The sequence below is a fragment of the Sturnus vulgaris genome, chromosome 3, assembly GCF_052056855.1.
Source record: "Sturnus vulgaris isolate bStuVul1 chromosome 3, bStuVul1.hap1, whole genome shotgun sequence".
Classification (NCBI taxonomy): Eukaryota; Metazoa; Chordata; class Aves; order Passeriformes; family Sturnidae; genus Sturnus; species Sturnus vulgaris.
This window is the reverse complement of record NC_142245.1, coordinates 23,782,771-23,800,911: the sequence shown is the minus strand read 5'-3', so window position 1 is coordinate 23,800,911 and position 18,141 is coordinate 23,782,771. Positions and strand designations below refer to the sequence as shown.

At 39.8% G+C, this 18,141-nt stretch overlaps 1 protein-coding gene across 1 annotated transcript in view; it reads right to left on the bottom strand.

The window, feature by feature from the left end:
- Positions 1-18,141, bottom strand: part of KCNH1 (potassium voltage-gated channel subfamily H member 1) — a 173,082-nt gene that overhangs the window by 83,113 nt on the left and 71,828 nt on the right. Inside the window, exons 8-9 of the mRNA XM_088161207.1 lie at positions 6,686-6,885; positions 2,874-3,126 (exon numbers count right to left, since the gene is read on the bottom strand). Coding sequence (XP_088017333.1) covers positions 2,874-3,126; positions 6,686-6,885 — 453 coding nt within the window. The remainder of the gene's footprint in view (positions 1-2,873; positions 3,127-6,685; positions 6,886-18,141) is intronic.

Sequence of the window (18,141 nt, the reverse complement as noted above, 5' to 3'; positions counted from 1 at the left end):
ACAGCACACTCCAGGGCTACACAATACACTTTTATAGGCCAATATGCAAGGTTAAATGACTTCAGAACTTGAAAATGTTTCCTATGAATTGGATCCTTTAAGGATTAAGTGCAGTTTGCCTTTGGTTTATGTAATGCTGCACAGCAGTCCCACAGACTGATTCAGAGTTGCAATTCATTTCTCCACTGTAAGGAAGATACAGCTTGCATTGCAAGTTGCAAAGGCTGCTTTATTACGTGACAGCCAGAGCTGAGCAAATAATTCGCCTTGAATAATTTGTGCACTTATTTTTTTCATTTTCATTTCCAGAATGCCTGAAAGAAGATTACAGTCTCTGTAACATACCTGTCAATTAAAATTACCCTATGGAATTCCTCACATGGTTTGCTGTTACATGCCTGATGTTCACAGCTATGCTTGGTTGGGACTGGTAAACAAAATTTATGGCATGGGTCGTTCTGGCTGAGTGATCAGCAAAAATCATGTTTCTTGTACAATGCACTTTTATGCTCCCTTATAGTACCTGGTTTTCTCTGGTACACATCCATCAAGAGCTTGGAAAGTTTAGCTAACTATGAAATTAAAAAAAAAAAAAAACCAACAAAAAACAAAAACCCCGCCCCAAAACACTGTACAACAGCGTACAAAGAAGTTAGAGAGGAAACTCTGATCCATCTCCTGGCGCATCCTGCAGTAGGGTGGTGATTAAATTACACAATGCTGAAGGAAAAAGAAGTTCAACCGATTTAGAATAGTGAAGAACTTAGTTAAATATATAATTTCTTTACAGGATAGAGAAACCTTCAGCAAAAGTCTTCACAACCTGGGGGAGGATGGTACACACAACATGTGTGGAAGGAAAGGGATTCCTTAGCCCAGAAACTGAAACACAAAAATTAATGCACATCCAAAATGAAATCTCACAGAATCTCAAACAGATCCCACTTCATTTTACTCTCCTCTCCACTTACAATATTCACAAAGAAAATGTGAACAAAACTCACTAACTTTTGTGAGAGCCAGGGAACTGACTCCAAATTTGAAAAAGAAAGAAAAAGAAGAAAATAAAAAGTTGTGGAGGGAAAAAGATCAATAGTTACATCCCAAGAGAAGAGCAGCAACAAAATACTTCTATTCATCCAGATACCAAGGGAACAGCCTCATTTATCCGTGGCTATCACTCTGCAGCAGCAGAAAGTAGGAGTTAGGTTTCCTTAACACTGATTCCTCGGGCAATCTTGACTGAGGGTTTTCTAAAGTGAGTGTTAAGATAAAATGCAAGAGTTACCAGTAAAGATGAGGAGAAAATTGGTATCTTTAAAGAACATTTTAAAGTGCTTTTTTACATATACTCAAATAGAGCATCAAGTTGTTTTGAGGTTTTCTTCTCATGCTGAAGCCAGGTGGTGTCATAAAGGCACACAAACTGAAAGGTCTTAATTTCTGTTCTGCATTTGTCATGGTAATTAATGAGAGTTCAACATGGCAAAAGGTAGCAAGTTCTTGATGTGCAGCATAGACAAGCAGAAGTTACAAATATCACATAGCACTGAGCAGCACAGGTGATTCCAGAACCAAAGAGAATCAGTTCTCCTCCAGCTTATCACCTTTTTAGCTTCTTGTGAGGCACAAAGTACTATCAAGTTGATTCCTCACAACTCTAAATTTACCTTATGCTATACATGCAATCCTGTTCAAAATTAGAGAAAAATGGACCTCAGCATATTTATTAGTCCCATCATTTTTCAGGAGACATTCATCTTAGGAGAGATGGGTGTATGTGTTCAGAAAAAAGTAAGATTACCAAGATGTTTTATTCACTTTTTGCAGGCTGCTATGAGTGACAGTTACAGGATTAAGCCACCATGAGAATTTACCTTATCACAAAAGAGCTTGACAGAATCAAATGGTAAGTATCACCTCCTCAATGCTCCAGCCACCCCATGATTCACCTACATCTATTGGATTATCCCACTCTTTTCTGTTAGTTTTGCCTCAGAATGCTGTTCACACCCCTATCAGTTTCTTTTCAATGCCTCCAACCCAAAGCTGCCATTCCAAGTTAACACAAATCGGCTTCAAATGTTTTAAATTACTTTGACTTTAAAGCAGATAAATAGTATTTCAACATGACATCCTAAATAAATCTAACTGGAAAAATTCTATAGCAGGACCCACAGCTGGTCTGTGGGTTAGAGAGGGTTAATGAATGAGGTTTGTTTTGAGAACTATTCTCTGACCAAGGCTGTTGGCCTGGAGACCAAGAAGAGAAGAAGATAAGCAAGAAGAAACCTACTCGGGGAAAAATATTTTTAGAAAAGTTTTATGTAAAATTGAGGCGTAGACGGCTTTACACCAATCAATGTTATGTTGGCTAATTGTGACCAATGAAGAAAGTGTAAACTTCAAAGAGTGTATAAAAGACAGCTAGCTGTTGTAATAAATGGGATGTTAGCCTTCTGAGATGTTGTGTGTCTATTTGTGTGTCATGCCCACCCCTACAGTGACAAAATTCCAGCAAAACTGGATTATTATAGGGCAGGTGGGAGTGAGGCAGGGAAGCTAGGCACTTCAAAAACAAGTTTTCTGAAGTTCTAAATGGAATTTCTAATCAAAAGGGACGTGTCAAGACAGGGAAAACCTCAAGAATGACCAGGACTCCATGGTGAAGTATGGAGTATGGAGTATGAAGTATTGACCATATGAAACAGGGTTGAAGCAATCTGGCTATTAGATGGTTGCCCTTTAAACCTCTCCAGGCTGGTGGTAAAACAAACTTAACTGAAGCTTTTTAAAGAACGAGTAGAAGAGGCTAGAAATTGCTGTACATACTCGTATTCATGCAAATGCATATTACCAGCTCTGAAACTCACCTAGTATAGCAACGACTTCATCATCCTGGATTACCTCCAGAGAGCCCGAGACCACGAAGCACAGGCTGTCGACGCTCTCCCCGGCGTGGTAGATGAGGTCTCCTGGAGCACAGTGCACGGTCTGGAATTCCATGGCCAGAGCCCGCAGGCAGCCGTCGCTCGCCAGCCGGAAGGCGGGATGCTCCTTGAACACCTTGCGGTTCAGGTGCACACAGATGTCTGCTCTCATGTCCTTGGGGCAAATCTGCAAAACCTGACGGGGAAAGAGGGCAATCAGCTCCTGTGCATGGCTTCTACGTGCCTGCTGTGGCTAGTTCATCACACAAGGTTTAAGAACTGCATTCCTCCACCTTATAAAACTTCTAATCTCAGAGTGCAGGTTTATTTTTATATTATTTATCCACATAAGCCACAATACTAACTTTATAACATCTACTTTATAACATCTGAAAGAAAACACTGTTTTCATCTCAGCAACATGCTCTGCTGGATATTGAATTACCAGAAGGCCTAAGGTTTTTAAGACAATAAAACTTAGAGCACAGCAGTACAACACTTTCTAGTGTTGAAGAAAAGCTTCGTGAAGAATTGTTTCTAGAGGGTAGGTCATTTTTTTGATAGGCAGATTCCATGAAAAGCCTGCACAAGTTATATGCTTTAACAACCAAAACAAATTATTTAAAATTTAATTAACTCCTAACATTGAGAATTGTAAGTATCCGAATTTACCCCTCAGTGGCACTGACAAGTTTTTTGTTTACACAGGGAAGGGACTTGAATGTATGATGTTGTTTTGGGCAGTTTTTGATGTTCCAAATGCAATGCTCCTCACAGCAATTCATGATGTGAGCTCCTAAGAGAGCATGAGCTGATGCTCAGCACAGCGGGTACCAGCCAGGGCCATTTCTGAAGGGTTTTAATATAACACAGACAGCAGAGTGGAAAGAATACAAAATCACTGCTGCATGTACAGACTAAAGGTGGAAAGAAGTAACATGAACAGGGCTTGGGGATAACAAAATCCTTGGGGGATGGTCTGTGATGAAGCACATCTAGGACACATTATTTGAGAAAAACACTGAGTAGTCTCAGTCTACCTTTTTTTTTCCTATTTTCTTAGTAATAATTATTCCATCTAACTAAGGAATGCTCTGGTTGAGCTTCAGAGTTACTCCCACACATTTTCCTAGATGGAAAGAGAAGACTGTCTCACTGCAAATACTCCTGAAAAACATAAAGGTAACACAGGAACTACTATGGTTATGCCTACACTTTGAAATTATGTTCTCTGCAAGATCTGAGCAGAGAACCAAGCTCTTAATTCTGTGCATGGCACTGGTTCCAGATATCATGCTTGGTACTCCAAAAACAAGTGGCTCCACCACCAATATCATCACCTTTGGCCCACCTCCAGACAGACATTTTATTACAGATATTACTTCTAAAAAGAGATGTATTTCTATAGTACTTAGGTGTAGGGCACTCATGGATGATTTTTCTTGGCTGCCCTGTACAGAAGCACTGCCAAACCTGCCAGTTCTCAGTTTTCAAGGCTCACAGAAATGGGCTGGGGCAGCAAGAGCAGCATTTAACATGGAACACAGGCAGCAGCCATATCTGTCTTTTCCATGATCTCATTTACTCTGGCAACAAAAATATTCTCTAGTGGCATATTCTTGCCAAATTTTACTACTGGAATTACACACACATGCAGTTACCTGAATATCACATACAAAAAGGGTTGTTGTAATAGAAATAGTAGCAAAAAACCCTAAATATACAAGCAAATATTTAAAATTATGCTGTTATCAAAAAACCTTTTGGTTTAGCAGTCTTAAGAGTAAGTTAACTAATTTTCCATTCTCTATTTAAAGAAGTCATCTCCAGACTTCATAGAAAATGAAAGGGATTAAAGACAGATAAATGGAAGAAGACTTTCATTTGTATGGGAGGTAAGAAATATATCTTCATGCATCAATTTTAGAATCTTTCAGCAGCTCTTGGTTAAATTTTGTTGTACTGGCATTTTCTGGACAATAACATAGCATGTCTGCAGTGAACACAGACGAATTTGTGGCCTACAAAATAGTGATAGGGCCAGTTCTGTGCTCAGTTCATATTTAAGTCTCTACCTCATTTGTAGGAAGGAAGCTGTGCTGTGTTTCAGAAGAGCACAACCACCACTGCTCTGTCTCATGAGCAATACATGTTTTATTCATGACAAGACATTCCAGAAGTTTTACACAGGCATCAAAACAACAGAGCTTAGACCTGGGAGTTTATGGATTGGCACAGCCAGCCACAGCTTTTGCTGTGCAGATGAAAGCTGAGTTTTTGGCTTAGCACTCATGGCCAGCAGCAGTTCAGCTATGAACACACCAGTTACTGAAAAAGCACTGTGTTAAGCTCTTCGGTGTCCTGACAATTGGAGACTTTTTTCCTGTTCATTAAGATAATTCTCAAAGGCTACACTGGGTATTGTTGTGCTTGGCTTGGTTATTCTGCTGTCTCCAAATGCATCCTTGAAGCATTCCTCTCTTTATAAAGGAAGCCAAGAATGAACTTTGAAGATAAGCTAAAAAAAAAAAAAAATCCAAACCATGTTTTACATAGCAATTTTTTTCTTGTTGTTTTGTTAAAATGATGACAGGAGTTTGTAATGGGGGCTGAATGAAGCACCAGCACTCATAACACTACGTATCCTCAGATGTCTCCCCACCTTCCCCAAATGCACCTACCTCAAATCACAACCCCACACAAAGACAGATAGTGAGAAAACATGCAGAACAGCTTCTAACCAGTGCTATCCAGCACTAAAATACCATTTCTTTCTGAAAGCTAGTGTGGCAGACAGTGCTTACAGAATCATGTCTGGGATCTAAAAATGGCAGATATGCTGAACACCATTTAGGAAAGCAAACAGTGTCCTGCATGCCCTTCAGTCTCCAGGCAGCTCAGTGCAAGGCCACATCTGTTCTACTCCTTCGTAATGATGCTTTAACAGCTGTACAGAAATGACACTGTTTGCTCTTTAACTGCATCATCCACAGTTCAGAATACTAAACTAAGCTGCCAACCAGAAGGCTGGTGACCAGAGCATTGCTATGATTTCCTGAATGATCCACCCCACACAACACATCTCTTTACAAGCAGAAGAAAAACCGTCTATCTCTACAAAAACTGGCAGCTAATATGAAAGCGACAAGGAGTTACTTTTGTATATTTGTTCTGGTGAAAGGCCATCTGTTTTTTAAAAGATACAATGGGAATTTATTTGTAAATTCAATGAATCAGAATGAAAACATCTGCCTTACATAAGGCAGATTTCAAGCAATACATTATTAAATACTTCCAGTTTTCATTAAAGTCCTTAACCTGCACACAGAATATTGCATTCAAATTCTCTAATGACAAAAACGACTTTGTTTTCAGGCCCACAGAGCTGCAAGCAACCTCACAAGAAATATTGCAAAAAAAAAAATCTCATTTGGAAAAACTGTGAGGTTGTCTTACAATCCGGAACTTGTTATTTACTTATCACCTTTATTTATTGTAAACTGAGCTTTTTCCTTTATTATTTTTACACTATTTCATGCCATTTAACTAGCAAAGCATACATACTTTTACCACTATCATATGTCAGTATGATAGAATAGCTGAAATACTGTATTTGAAAGTTTAAAATTAAGGGAAGTTGCTGCTTAGAACTATTTAAAGAATATTTGTCTCCTTTACTAAGACAGTACCTCCTGTTTATTTTAATGGACTACTTTCAGGATGTGACTTCTTTCCTTGCAGTTTAATTTACTTACCTTTTCAGTATCTATTCCTCTGGACATTGACCAGGTGGAAACGATGTAATCCATCACACGTTCACTCAGTCCTTTAGGGACCTGGTAGAGCTTTAAAAAGTCCCGGACACTGTTCAGCATTTCATGGTATCTGTTTGTGTTAGCATACATTTGCTGAAATATGGTTGTCACATTACCAAAAATGGTGGCATACAGAAGGGCTGTGAAAAAAGAAGAAAAACCACAGAGAAAATACACGGTAAGATGTGGTGATAAGTCTGTTTCACTGGGCTTTAAGACTGGAAATGCTAGGTCATAAAAATGCATGCAAATATTGGTGATTTATTAGGAAGGTTGATGAGCACAAGCTTTTTATAGGTCACCTTCAGCACTACAAATTGAGGACCAGCACCTACTTCTGTGATAGCATGTCCTGCATCACAGAGCTCCCAATATATCACTGTTTGTCCATCAAACAATTCAGCAGTACCCAAAACCTTACAAAACCACAACAGCAGACAGAAGAATTTTAGGATAAATAGCTTGACAGCGAATACTTTAATTTTTCATCTCAGGTTTATAGCACCTGTGTTGAAATACCATGAGTGACAGATTTCCAGGCTTTAAGTGCATTATCACAGTAGTAAGCTGAATCATCATTACCCACCTCGGTGTGACAAAGCAGAAGATGGAATGTGTAATAAACAGCTACCATGGGTCAGTAATTTATAAACTAAGTTTAATAATACATAAAAACTCGCATTACATTTTATATTCTTCAGGTAAAAGAACAGCAGGGCTGAGGCAAGAGGTAGAGCCCTCAGAGGCAGACCTTTGCACAGCCCTCATGACTTCACACAACACAGTTATGAAGCCAGCTGGTTCATCAAGGTGAGTTTAAGAATAAACACAAGGAAGAGAAAAAGGCAGTGTGTTCCAAGTGTGGAGAGAAGCAGATGAAAACACACAGGACTTGAGAAGATCCATCTGCTGAAGCCCAGGACAGAACAGCAGGCTGGTGGCAGCCAGGTTTGATAGCTTGCAGAGGCTGAGACTCTCCCAGCCAATCCTGCCCTGAATGAAATGGAGAGATAGGAAGGCTCAAGGGGAGCTTTCCTCTGTTGTGAATCAGGTCAGTGATATGTTACAGGTTGGCTTTAAAGGGAGAGGAACAGTCAGACTGCAGATGTGATGATAACCACCCTTAAGTGCTCTGGCTTGCTGAATAAGTTCTTCTTAATCATTTCCTGTCCCCCAAAACAAGCACTAAATTGTGAGTATCATGTCTCTTCCACTTGAGATAAAAATAAATCAATCAGAAGCCATATTTTTAAAAAATATATTGTGCCTTACTGAAAAACCCCCTTTTTGCTGTTTATTTACTCCCTCATCAGCTATTAAAAAAATCTTCAAACCACTCCTTCCTTTGAGAATGCAGCTATTTATTCAGGTGAGTGTTATAGGCAGATATCCTTAAGCCAACTAAGATGCTCTAGGATTCTATGACCAACAAAAACCTTTGACACTGCAAAACAAACTCATGGGACTGTCTTTGCCTTAATCATCAAGAGGTGTAATTTAAGTTTAGGTTTGCTCAAGGCCTTTACACTGCTGATTTTCTGTTGAATCCCTTCCTGATGCTGCATGACTTCTTTTTATGAGTTTCTGTAGAGAACAGCTCTCCCTTTTTCCATCTACTCATCTGTACAAACAGGTAAAAAAATGTGCAGAAAAATGTGCACACACAGTTTAAAGGGAAGTGTAGATCATTAATACAGTGACCAGAAACACATTTTCCCTGTTTAACTTTAACTTGTGCCTGAACAAAACCATACCAGGCAGCCCGATGAGTAGTGAAGAATGATAAAATGCTTTACAAAACAGATTTACCACAACAGCTCCTTAATCCATGAGTATTTTTGTATTAGATCAGCATTACCTGTCCCAAATAAGTCCTGGTTTGCTCTCTTGTTAAACAAAATGCAAACATGACCCTACAGGAGACTGCAGCAGCACAAGGCAGCCAGCACAGCACTGAAATAGGTGACAAATTAGAGAGGGTGGTAATCTGTAGATTTCTTGACAACACCACTTGTGTCCATACAACTCTCTTTGCTCTCTGGCCAAGTGAGACCTGGGGGTTCAGTACCTTGGCACATAGAGCTTCATGCCAGCAAAGGTACAATGGGGTCCCCACTCTGTCCCATTAATGTCCAGCTACATAAAACTTGAAGAAAAAACAGAAGTCTAATCAGATATTTTGATTATTATGAAGCAAGCAATTTCCACTGCAAATTGCAGCTCCAGTATGACAATTATCTTGGCAAGAAAACTTATTCCTGCCTAGATTAATTTTTTTACATTCTCACACTTACAATATTTCATTTATCATTAGCTAACCATTTTATTACTATTAAAGACACATTAAAGCCAAGGATTTTTGCGGCCTAATATTGGGTAGATACATTAGCATATTAAACCTTGAACTCTTCTGCACAGAAGTAGCTGGCTGTGTGCCTTTCCTTCCTTTCAAAGGAATAATGAAATGAACCCACTGCAGTAGACTGCAGCCCCAGAATGATTTCAGAAACACACACTCTGCTAAAGGAAGAAAGTTGGGCTATTAATGACAGAGCAAAATCTCCAGCATTTTCCTCTCCAGGAATGTCAAGAACCCTCAGAACTGATATAGACCTCACCCCCTGACATTAATATTCTTTTCTGAGAATAAAGAAAAACATGTTGTCCCCAACAATGTGGGTGCTCATTTACACTGCAGTCTGTGATACTCCATTTAAACCAGTTCTATCACAGATAGGACCACAGTAATTGCAGTAGCAAATTGCCCACAAGTGAATCATGAAGGTCAGACACAGGTCACAAAATCATCTGCTATTTTTAGTGATGTAACAAGCAAGAATAGAGAAATAAATACAAGCCAGTGCAGGCCTCAGCTACCAGTAAAAGATCTCGGGTCTGATTTTAGAATGATAAGAGGAAGAATTTCTCTCTGTAAGAATGAGAGGTTTACAATTACCCCAATTACAGATGTAAGTGCTGCATTCGGTTCCTGAGCTGAATCAGAGATTGATGATGATTTGTTCAAAACGCACTCATCCAATGCCCTGGCACACAAAATGTGTGCAGAACTACACAGCAACAAGTGAGACCAACATCAACTAGTGAGCAATCTCTTATATCTTGCCCCCAAGAACTTGCAGTGCTTTCTGAAAATGAACTGCCTTCATTTTTGCTGTCTGGGAAGCTGAGCGAGATAGTCTGTCTGTCTGCATGTAAATTCCACTTAACAGTTAAAAAATCAAAATAAATCCCTTTTACATACTGCACTAACCAAAGTACTATTCAAAGAGCAAGCACCTGCATTTGCAAATAGTAGATGATTTAAATGTATAATTGCACTTTTGTTTCACCAACAAGTTCCTAGTATACAACAAATTATTCAGTTCATAGATGGCTGAAAGCACAGCCTTGAAATATCTCTTGCACTGTATCACTTCTTACTGAATATGAAACACAATTGTAAATTAACCAGAAAAACTGCATGTCTCAAAGGCATTTTTCAGATAACACGTTCTGAGGTCACACAAAATTAACATTGATCAGATAAAAAGAAAGGCGGAAATTAATTGTATGGATCATCTCATAATTATACGAGAAAATGACATTATTTTCAAATGTGCAATTAGAACAATGTAAGAGCTTATAATTGCTTGAGATTAGGGGTCTTGATTAGTGGTAATTATGCTTACTTATGGGTAGAGAGCATGCAGTTAAAAGAAAAACACTGAACTGTTAAATACAATATGCAAGCAAATACCAAACTGAACAGGTATCGTAGAGAATTGTTTACAGAATCAGTTTTGATAGAATTGTTATTTGTAGTCTTGCAATCTGATATCAAAGCTTCTAAAGCAAGATGTACTTATCAAGTATCTACACAACCTTCTAGAACAGTACAGACAGACCCAGAGCTGCTTAATTTGCCACTTCTTAGGAAGCTTTGTGTATTATAAAGTTTCCCATTTGTAATCTTTTATCTTTTTGCTTTTTTACTAACACAGTGTATAAAGATGTAACTCCATTTAGTCTACTAAAGAATAAATGTAAACAACTTAGCCAAAATCTAATAGGTAATTAATGCTCTGCATTTCATGACTTTTCATAATATTAATCCAGAACATTTTCACCTGCTATAAAACAAATTACAATTGCTAGTCTTAGCATGTACATCACTTCCTGAATTTCACAACCTGGGTAAAAGACTTTCTTTTAAGTGAAAGTAAATTCCCAGAGGAGCTCTCCCCCATGCTGTCCCAGTAACTGTTAAATCCTGCTCTTCCCACAGCTCTCTGTTCTCCTGGACTGAAACAATACACTGCTCCACCTCCCTCTTTCATGCCACCAGCTTCTAATTTGCACCTCTGAAGCGAGGCAGCAGCAATGGCAAAGATCAGAGAACTGGCACATTACTGAGCAAGTCTGAAAATCAATTTAATGGCAGAAAGCAAAGCAGAAAGCCTGAATAGGCCATGAGGGACATGCACATCAAACCATGTGGCGCAAGCACTTGACTTCTAGGATGAAAGATGAGAGACCACAGGCAAATTTTATTAAACTCTTCATTGAATCCTACTGCAAATCTTCCCACTCTCATCATGACATTTGGTGAAATCACCCTGCTGGCAGTAAAATTGGGACAAAGAAGGGCAACAGTGGGTTCCAGCTACAATGGAAATGTCTCCTCTGCAGAATGGTAGGATACCAGTGAGGACACAATTGATAAAGGCTAAACAACAGAGCATCAGCACATGGGGGGGTTTTCATCTTCCCATCACCAAAAAAATGCAAGAACTGCAATGAAATGAACGTCAGAGACATAAACAAGGGAACAGCTGCTCTGAGAAGCCACTTAAGCAACTACCAAGGACTAGAGTAGTAGAAACATCTGTGCACCTTAAAATAGACTGTCTGCAGCATGTAAGGGCAGGAAGGGAAGTTAAGAACAGATATGGAACAAACACCACAAGCAGCTCCCGCTGCTTCTCTCCTCACACTCTTCCCTAACTCTACAGAACAAAAGCAGCTTGCTACTACAGGAGCACAGCCATATAACCTCCTGTTATCTCATTGATTTGCAACGATTTACATTTTGCCAGTTTAAGACTTAATATGGAAGAACAGAGGCAAGTGTTGGTAAACTACCAAACCTTCTAAAGATGCTGAACTCCAGTATCCCTTAGGATGCTTCAAAGCTTTTTTTTTTTTTTTTTAATTTTGATCTTGAAGCACCCACACAGCTCATAGCAGCAATCACAGGTGTTTTGGCTTGCAAGCATCATGCACAGCACAACTCTCTAACATGCTTTTGCCTTCAGCATGTCTGGGCTAAGATAAACAGCATGGAAAAACGCAGAAGGCAAAACTGATCAGAGGAGTGATTGGTGCCAGACTGAGTACAAGCCAATAGAAGAAACTTCAGCATCAGCCTTGTGAGGAAGCTCTTCAACATGAACAGCTCTCTCCAAACTGACAGGGAAGGGCCAACACCACCCTGCTCTCTATGAAAGGCTGCATCTTGAATCCAAGAGCCTGCTTATGAAAAGGGAGCATGAAGCCTCCTGGCAATCCATACAAAGGAAGAGTGGTGGCTATTATCTCCCTGGCCAAGGCTCCTACTTCTGCACAGCAGCACCTGACTAAATTAACACAGTCCCACTAATTAACACTGTAAAATCTGGATTTTGACAAATTGAGAAGTGTCCAAACAAGTAAAATGGCAAGAATCTTGATTCACAAAACTCATCATTCATTTGTTTTGACAGCTAGAGTTAAGTATTGTATTTACCCTGAGAGAAGCCAACAGTCACCAGAGGGGGATTTAATGGCAGCCACAGACTCCACTGCAGCCAATACGCTTGCAGAAAAGCAGATTACTAAAGTAATCAGATGCACAACAAGTCAGAAGTAGCCTGTGAGGACCTAGATGTGTTCTTGGTTGTGAAATTAAGGAATAAGAATCTGGTCATACACTGCCTTTCTGCTGTAAAGGGACACCAAGAGACAACAACAGAAGCATTATGCTGAAAGGAATTGAAGAGAAGAGCATCCTGGATACAGTGAGACTCCAAGCTGATAGCCTTTGAAATCCCTAACCACGAGCATCTCTCACTTTCAGGGAAATAGGGGTGCACACTCTCATCCTATAAACAAGCAGCACTTGCAGACCAATGAGTTCACCTGATTCTTCTTACTTAAATTACCTGAAGGCATCCATTTCTCTGCAAGGCCCAGCACTTCCACTGACTGGTGAGTCCCAATGGGGGTAGCACTGTTTAACAGCCAAAAGTGCATCATCAACCAGACAGGAATGTGTATGTTCTGCCTCAACTTACAGGTAAATTCTTAAACCTGACAGAAAGCTGTGACTACCTCCAAACACTTAGTCATTAACTGAAATTAGGGCCTTAACCCTTGAAAGCAAAAAGGTTTTCCAAGAACTAGTACAGTTTAAACAAGGAGTCCACACAAAATTCCTTGCAGAATCAATTTATTTCAGTCAAAATATAACAATATGGGACAGCAAGATCAACAGGCAAGATTTGAAATGGGAAATATCAGCATGATAAATCAAAGGTAAGACTAGAGGAAAAGGGAAGATTCTACAGAAAATGGCACTTCCTAAGCACCTCTCCAAATTTTATTCCACACAAGATAGGTTTATCTCCGATAAGGTAAAACAGAATGGCAAAAAAATGTCCCAATTTTCACAACTAGTTACAGCAACTACAGTTCCTGTAAAGAGCAGCATATTTATCACAACATCTTCAGGAATGTCATAAGGGATTAGTCTAGAGCAACACTGAAGTACATATGCTCAAATGATGGAGCATCATCAAGATCTTGCTCGATGTGCCAATTTGATTACCAAGAGGAAACTAAATGTACAAACAGATAACAGCTGCAAAAACCATCTCTATTCCAAACATACCACAGCAGAGTCCCCAGTGGGACACTTTTACCAACACAGGATGAACTCAGCTCAATGTATTCACTAACAAGTTTTACCATGATGAGAATTAATAAAATGCCAAATCTGATTAAATCCTCTGCAATTTGTGAGAAAGGACACTCTTTTACTGTTTTGTAGAATTTTATGGACAATAAAATTTAAATTGTCTAGAAAATTGAAATGGATTTCTATTTCATTTCGCAGCACTAATGAACAGATCACCATTTAAATGACGACACAGCCATTTAAGGGCATCATTTTTCTTCTACAGTTTATATAGGGTAATGCATGGCCATTTTCAATTACTTGGTTAAAATTAAATCTACAGATACTGCTTCTAGATTTTTACTCATTTGCACCAATATGAAAGCTTTTGCTTTCAAAAGTAGTTTTATCTGTCCTCAGCTTAACTCAAATGGTTTCCCCCAATTAAACACCAACTCTCCTCATTTTAAAATCTATTACTGAGATAGAACTACGCAAACAAAAGAACAAAAACAAAAAGCCACAATTAGGAAAAGGTCTTTTCATGTGAAACTGCTTGCCTACGTAGTTGTTAGCATTCCTCTGTTGATGCTATTTCCTCTGTGACTTGTATGATCCTTTCCACAAGGCCTTGCAGGAGAGAAATCTAGGGACATCAAGGAAATCATCTGTTATCCAAACTTTCTGGTCCTTTCCCTGCACCACTGCCACACGTTCTGCTGGGCTTTGCACTGCTGCCTCAAGCCTGTTCCTGTTGGCAACGATTTGGCCTCATTTTGCAATAATCTGTCTGTGGCTTTTGAGAGTCCAGAACTGGATCTGAATTTTGCACACCAAAACCACCATCCAGCACTTACATATACGGATTTCTGGACGGGACTTGCCCCCATCACTGATGCAACACAAGCGTTTAATGGCTAAAGTCGCTTGCAAAGTTCAAGCAAAATTCCTGTCTGATTCCTTTTGGTCATTGCTTCAAACTCATTTTATTAAGGTACCTTGTATTTGAGTATGATATTTAGAAGAATTCTTTGCTCCAAATGATAATTGGATTCAGGTGGCTTCTCTCTATTCCCACCAGAGCACCCATGTGGGAAGTTCGTAGTTGGCTGGATTCCTTGCTGGTCTTACTCAGATCTGAAACCACCAGTGAGATGACAAGGAGGAAGGACCCAAGGCTTCCCCTTCTCTCTTCTCATTAGCCTTAAAACCTCTACTGAGCTGTGCTTTAAGCACCACTGCAAAGGTGTAGGCATGTCAGCCTGTCATGAAAGTTCAGGACACAGTTCAGAGGAATACCAAGATAATGCATTTCTCTTCGACCACTAACTTTCATCCAATGACTTACAAAAGCTTCTGCTGTCTGTGTAGCAGTACAGCACATTCTTTTTTTAGGCTTTTTCTTCTCTGAGAACAAAAGAAAATGTAAAATTTTAATGCCTGTAAATTACCTCAACATAAAAGCAGAGTGGGATGGAGGTACTATGGTTTCATTGTGAAGAGAACCAGGGGTGGGTGGTAGAGTCCTGGCCTCAACCAGACAGCTGATGGGAAAATCACATATCCCTTGTCCCACAGGCTCCAGAGAGAAGACACTCTGGATTAACTGTATTGTCCCCAAACCTAAAACTAGTTGAACAAAACCCTGAAAACAACTGAAAGCATGCAATGGGAAGCCTGTGTCTTCCATAGCTCACCTGGTTTACACTCAGCAGACCCTTCAAGCTGACTTTGCTCTAAGCAGTCACACTGTGAAGCCAGCAGTGACCTCTGCACTGAGCAGACACCCGAGAGGCTGTGCTAATCACCCAGGAGCTGCCAGGTCTGTTCAGGTGACAGACCAGCCAGCAAGAGCTAAGGGCATGGCTGCACCTGACAGGATTAATGGACATAAGGACAACGATTAATTGTCAGTTCAGATCTCCTCTACTGTGAAATTAAACTCCTAAAGCTATTGCACTTAACTGGACTACACTGCACCTGTGTGCTTTGCCTCTCTGCAGGTCAGTCTGAAGCTTTTGATGAACAAAACCTTGGTAAGCCACCCTGGGGTGTTGTTACTTCAATAACCACAGCCAGACTGCAAGGTGCTCATCACCAACCTGCCAATCCCTTCTTGAACATGCACAACTTTTACTTCTGGGTGAAACAAGTACAAACAAGTTACACTGACTATATTCTACACAGGGTTTTCAAACACTTCCCAAACAAACCTAAAAACAAAGTGGTCCAAAACCTCCCCTTTTCTGGTATCACTAAACAGTTACAAAGATTTAATACTGTTCGTAACACAAATGAGAATAATGAAGTTTGGAATTATGTTGACTAAACCAGTGAGGTCGGAGACAAAGATGACATTTACCAATGAAGACTAATTTGGGGTGGTTAAAGAGTAATTGTCACTGGAATTACTAGGTGTGAGTCATGCTCCTCCCACACACTAATCACAGGTGTGCTTGCAGACCAAAATCAAGAGGTGCACACAGCATTTACAGGAATGTGACACGGGAATAATTCCTAGACAGTGGCTTCTCAAGGGGGCCCTGCTTTACTGGTGAGTGAAATGACAGGCTAGTGAAGACGCAGAGGGTTTATCAAAAAATAACTGGAACCACTGTTGTTTTTAATGACAAACCACGGATGACTGCATGTGAGAGGAATACTTGCCTCTAGAGTGGTGAGGAGGTTTACAGCCTAACTTTCCAAAGCAGGTATTCACTTCTGTTCCTACGGCTCCAGTCTTAAAAGTACTTCTTTTCCAGGCTGAGTCTGCTATTTTATTAGAACTCAGCAGGAGTAAAGGCAGCAGTAAACATGCATACAGCTGTGAGTTCCATGCCACACTTCCACAAAGGATTGTATTTATCATGATATTCAGAGGTAGATGCTATTGCATAAGAGATACTGCCTAAATTCTTTTTAAAGTAAACATTACACTGAAATCATCTGGCATCTGAAAGATGTCAGACAGTTGCATTTTGTGCTTTGGTGAGTTTGTTATCAAGTGACCATAAAATGCAAATATATTTGCACATAAACAAACATATACAGTCAGAAATAAGGATGTATTAAGGTCCCATTGGGACCTGTTTAGAGAACTATTCTGCTTGTGCAGTGCCTGCCAGGCACAAAGGAATGGCATTTGCAGATGCTAATAAGCTGAAGCTGTCCAACAGAAAGTACAGAGGACTCTCAAAGGTAATGAAATATCTCTGTCAGTAATTTGCAGCTACAAACCTCAGCCAATAGTCAGGCACACAAAGCTTTTCCTTGCTTAGGGAAGAACGGTTGGGAAGATTATACTTCAAGTATAATCCCCTGCAGTCACTGAACACCTGCAATACAACAGGGTTATGTTTCAAATATCATGCAGGACCAGAGACCTGAACTCATATCTTCCATTTTTCTGAAGAGTTCTTCCACCTAAAGGTGACTGAATATTTTGAATCAAGAGAAAGGAAAGGAAAGGAAAGGAAAGGAAAGGAAAGGAAAGGAAAGGAAAGGAAAGGAAAGGAAAGGAAAGGAAAGGAAAGGAAAGGAAAGGAAAGGAAAGGAAAGGAAAGGAAAGGAAAGGAAAGGAAAGGAAAGGAAAGGAAAGGAAAGGAAAGGAAAGGAAAGGAAAGGAAAGGAAAGGAAAGGAAAGGAAAGGAAAGGAAAGGAAAGGAAAAGAGTTGTTACTAGTAGAACTGTTCCAATCTCCATAAATACAGCAGGGGTGTGTTCCCAGTATTTCCATATCCTTGGAGTCTTTGAACCATGAAATAATGGATTAGAATGGAGGAGGCAGATATGTGTGGACATAAACACAGGCTTCTCTGCTCTCACCTCTCCACAGAGTAATGTGTTTTCTGGCAGGCTTGCTCAGAGAAGCTTTACTTGACCAGCCACAGCAGATTGAGAACATCTACTATCCTAGCATTCCCAAAAGATCCTAAGAAAAGTAATTTCCAAGATTCGTTGAAGTGATGTCACATATGTGCATGAACAAAGTCTTAGGAGTCACAAGGAAATAAGATAATTGTACCAACTGGTGAAAGTAACCAAAATCTCAGCTTAAGTAAACCCTAGCACATCATCAGGAGTCAAACCTCAGAGTAAACTTTTCATCACTGTGACACAGGGTACACAACGTAAGCTCCTCCTGAACTTAAATCCTGATCTTTGAATTCCAAAAGGAATAGTCCCCCCAGACGCCAACTGTCTGCTGACACAATAGTGGATGTAGCTTAATCCCACAGCAGTCACTAAGGTCACATTCCCTGAGAATTCTTACAGATCAGGGATAACTTTCACAACATCAGAGGACTTCCAGGAGAGTTTCTGCAGTTGTCATAAGTCTTTTCCTTGTTTAAGCACTGAAGAACTTGCCTTCTGTAATTCAAATCTCTGCCACTTACAGGATCACCTAAGTAGCATCTTAAATCTTCCAGATCTTAAATTCTTCCTTCCCACTGATGGAGGC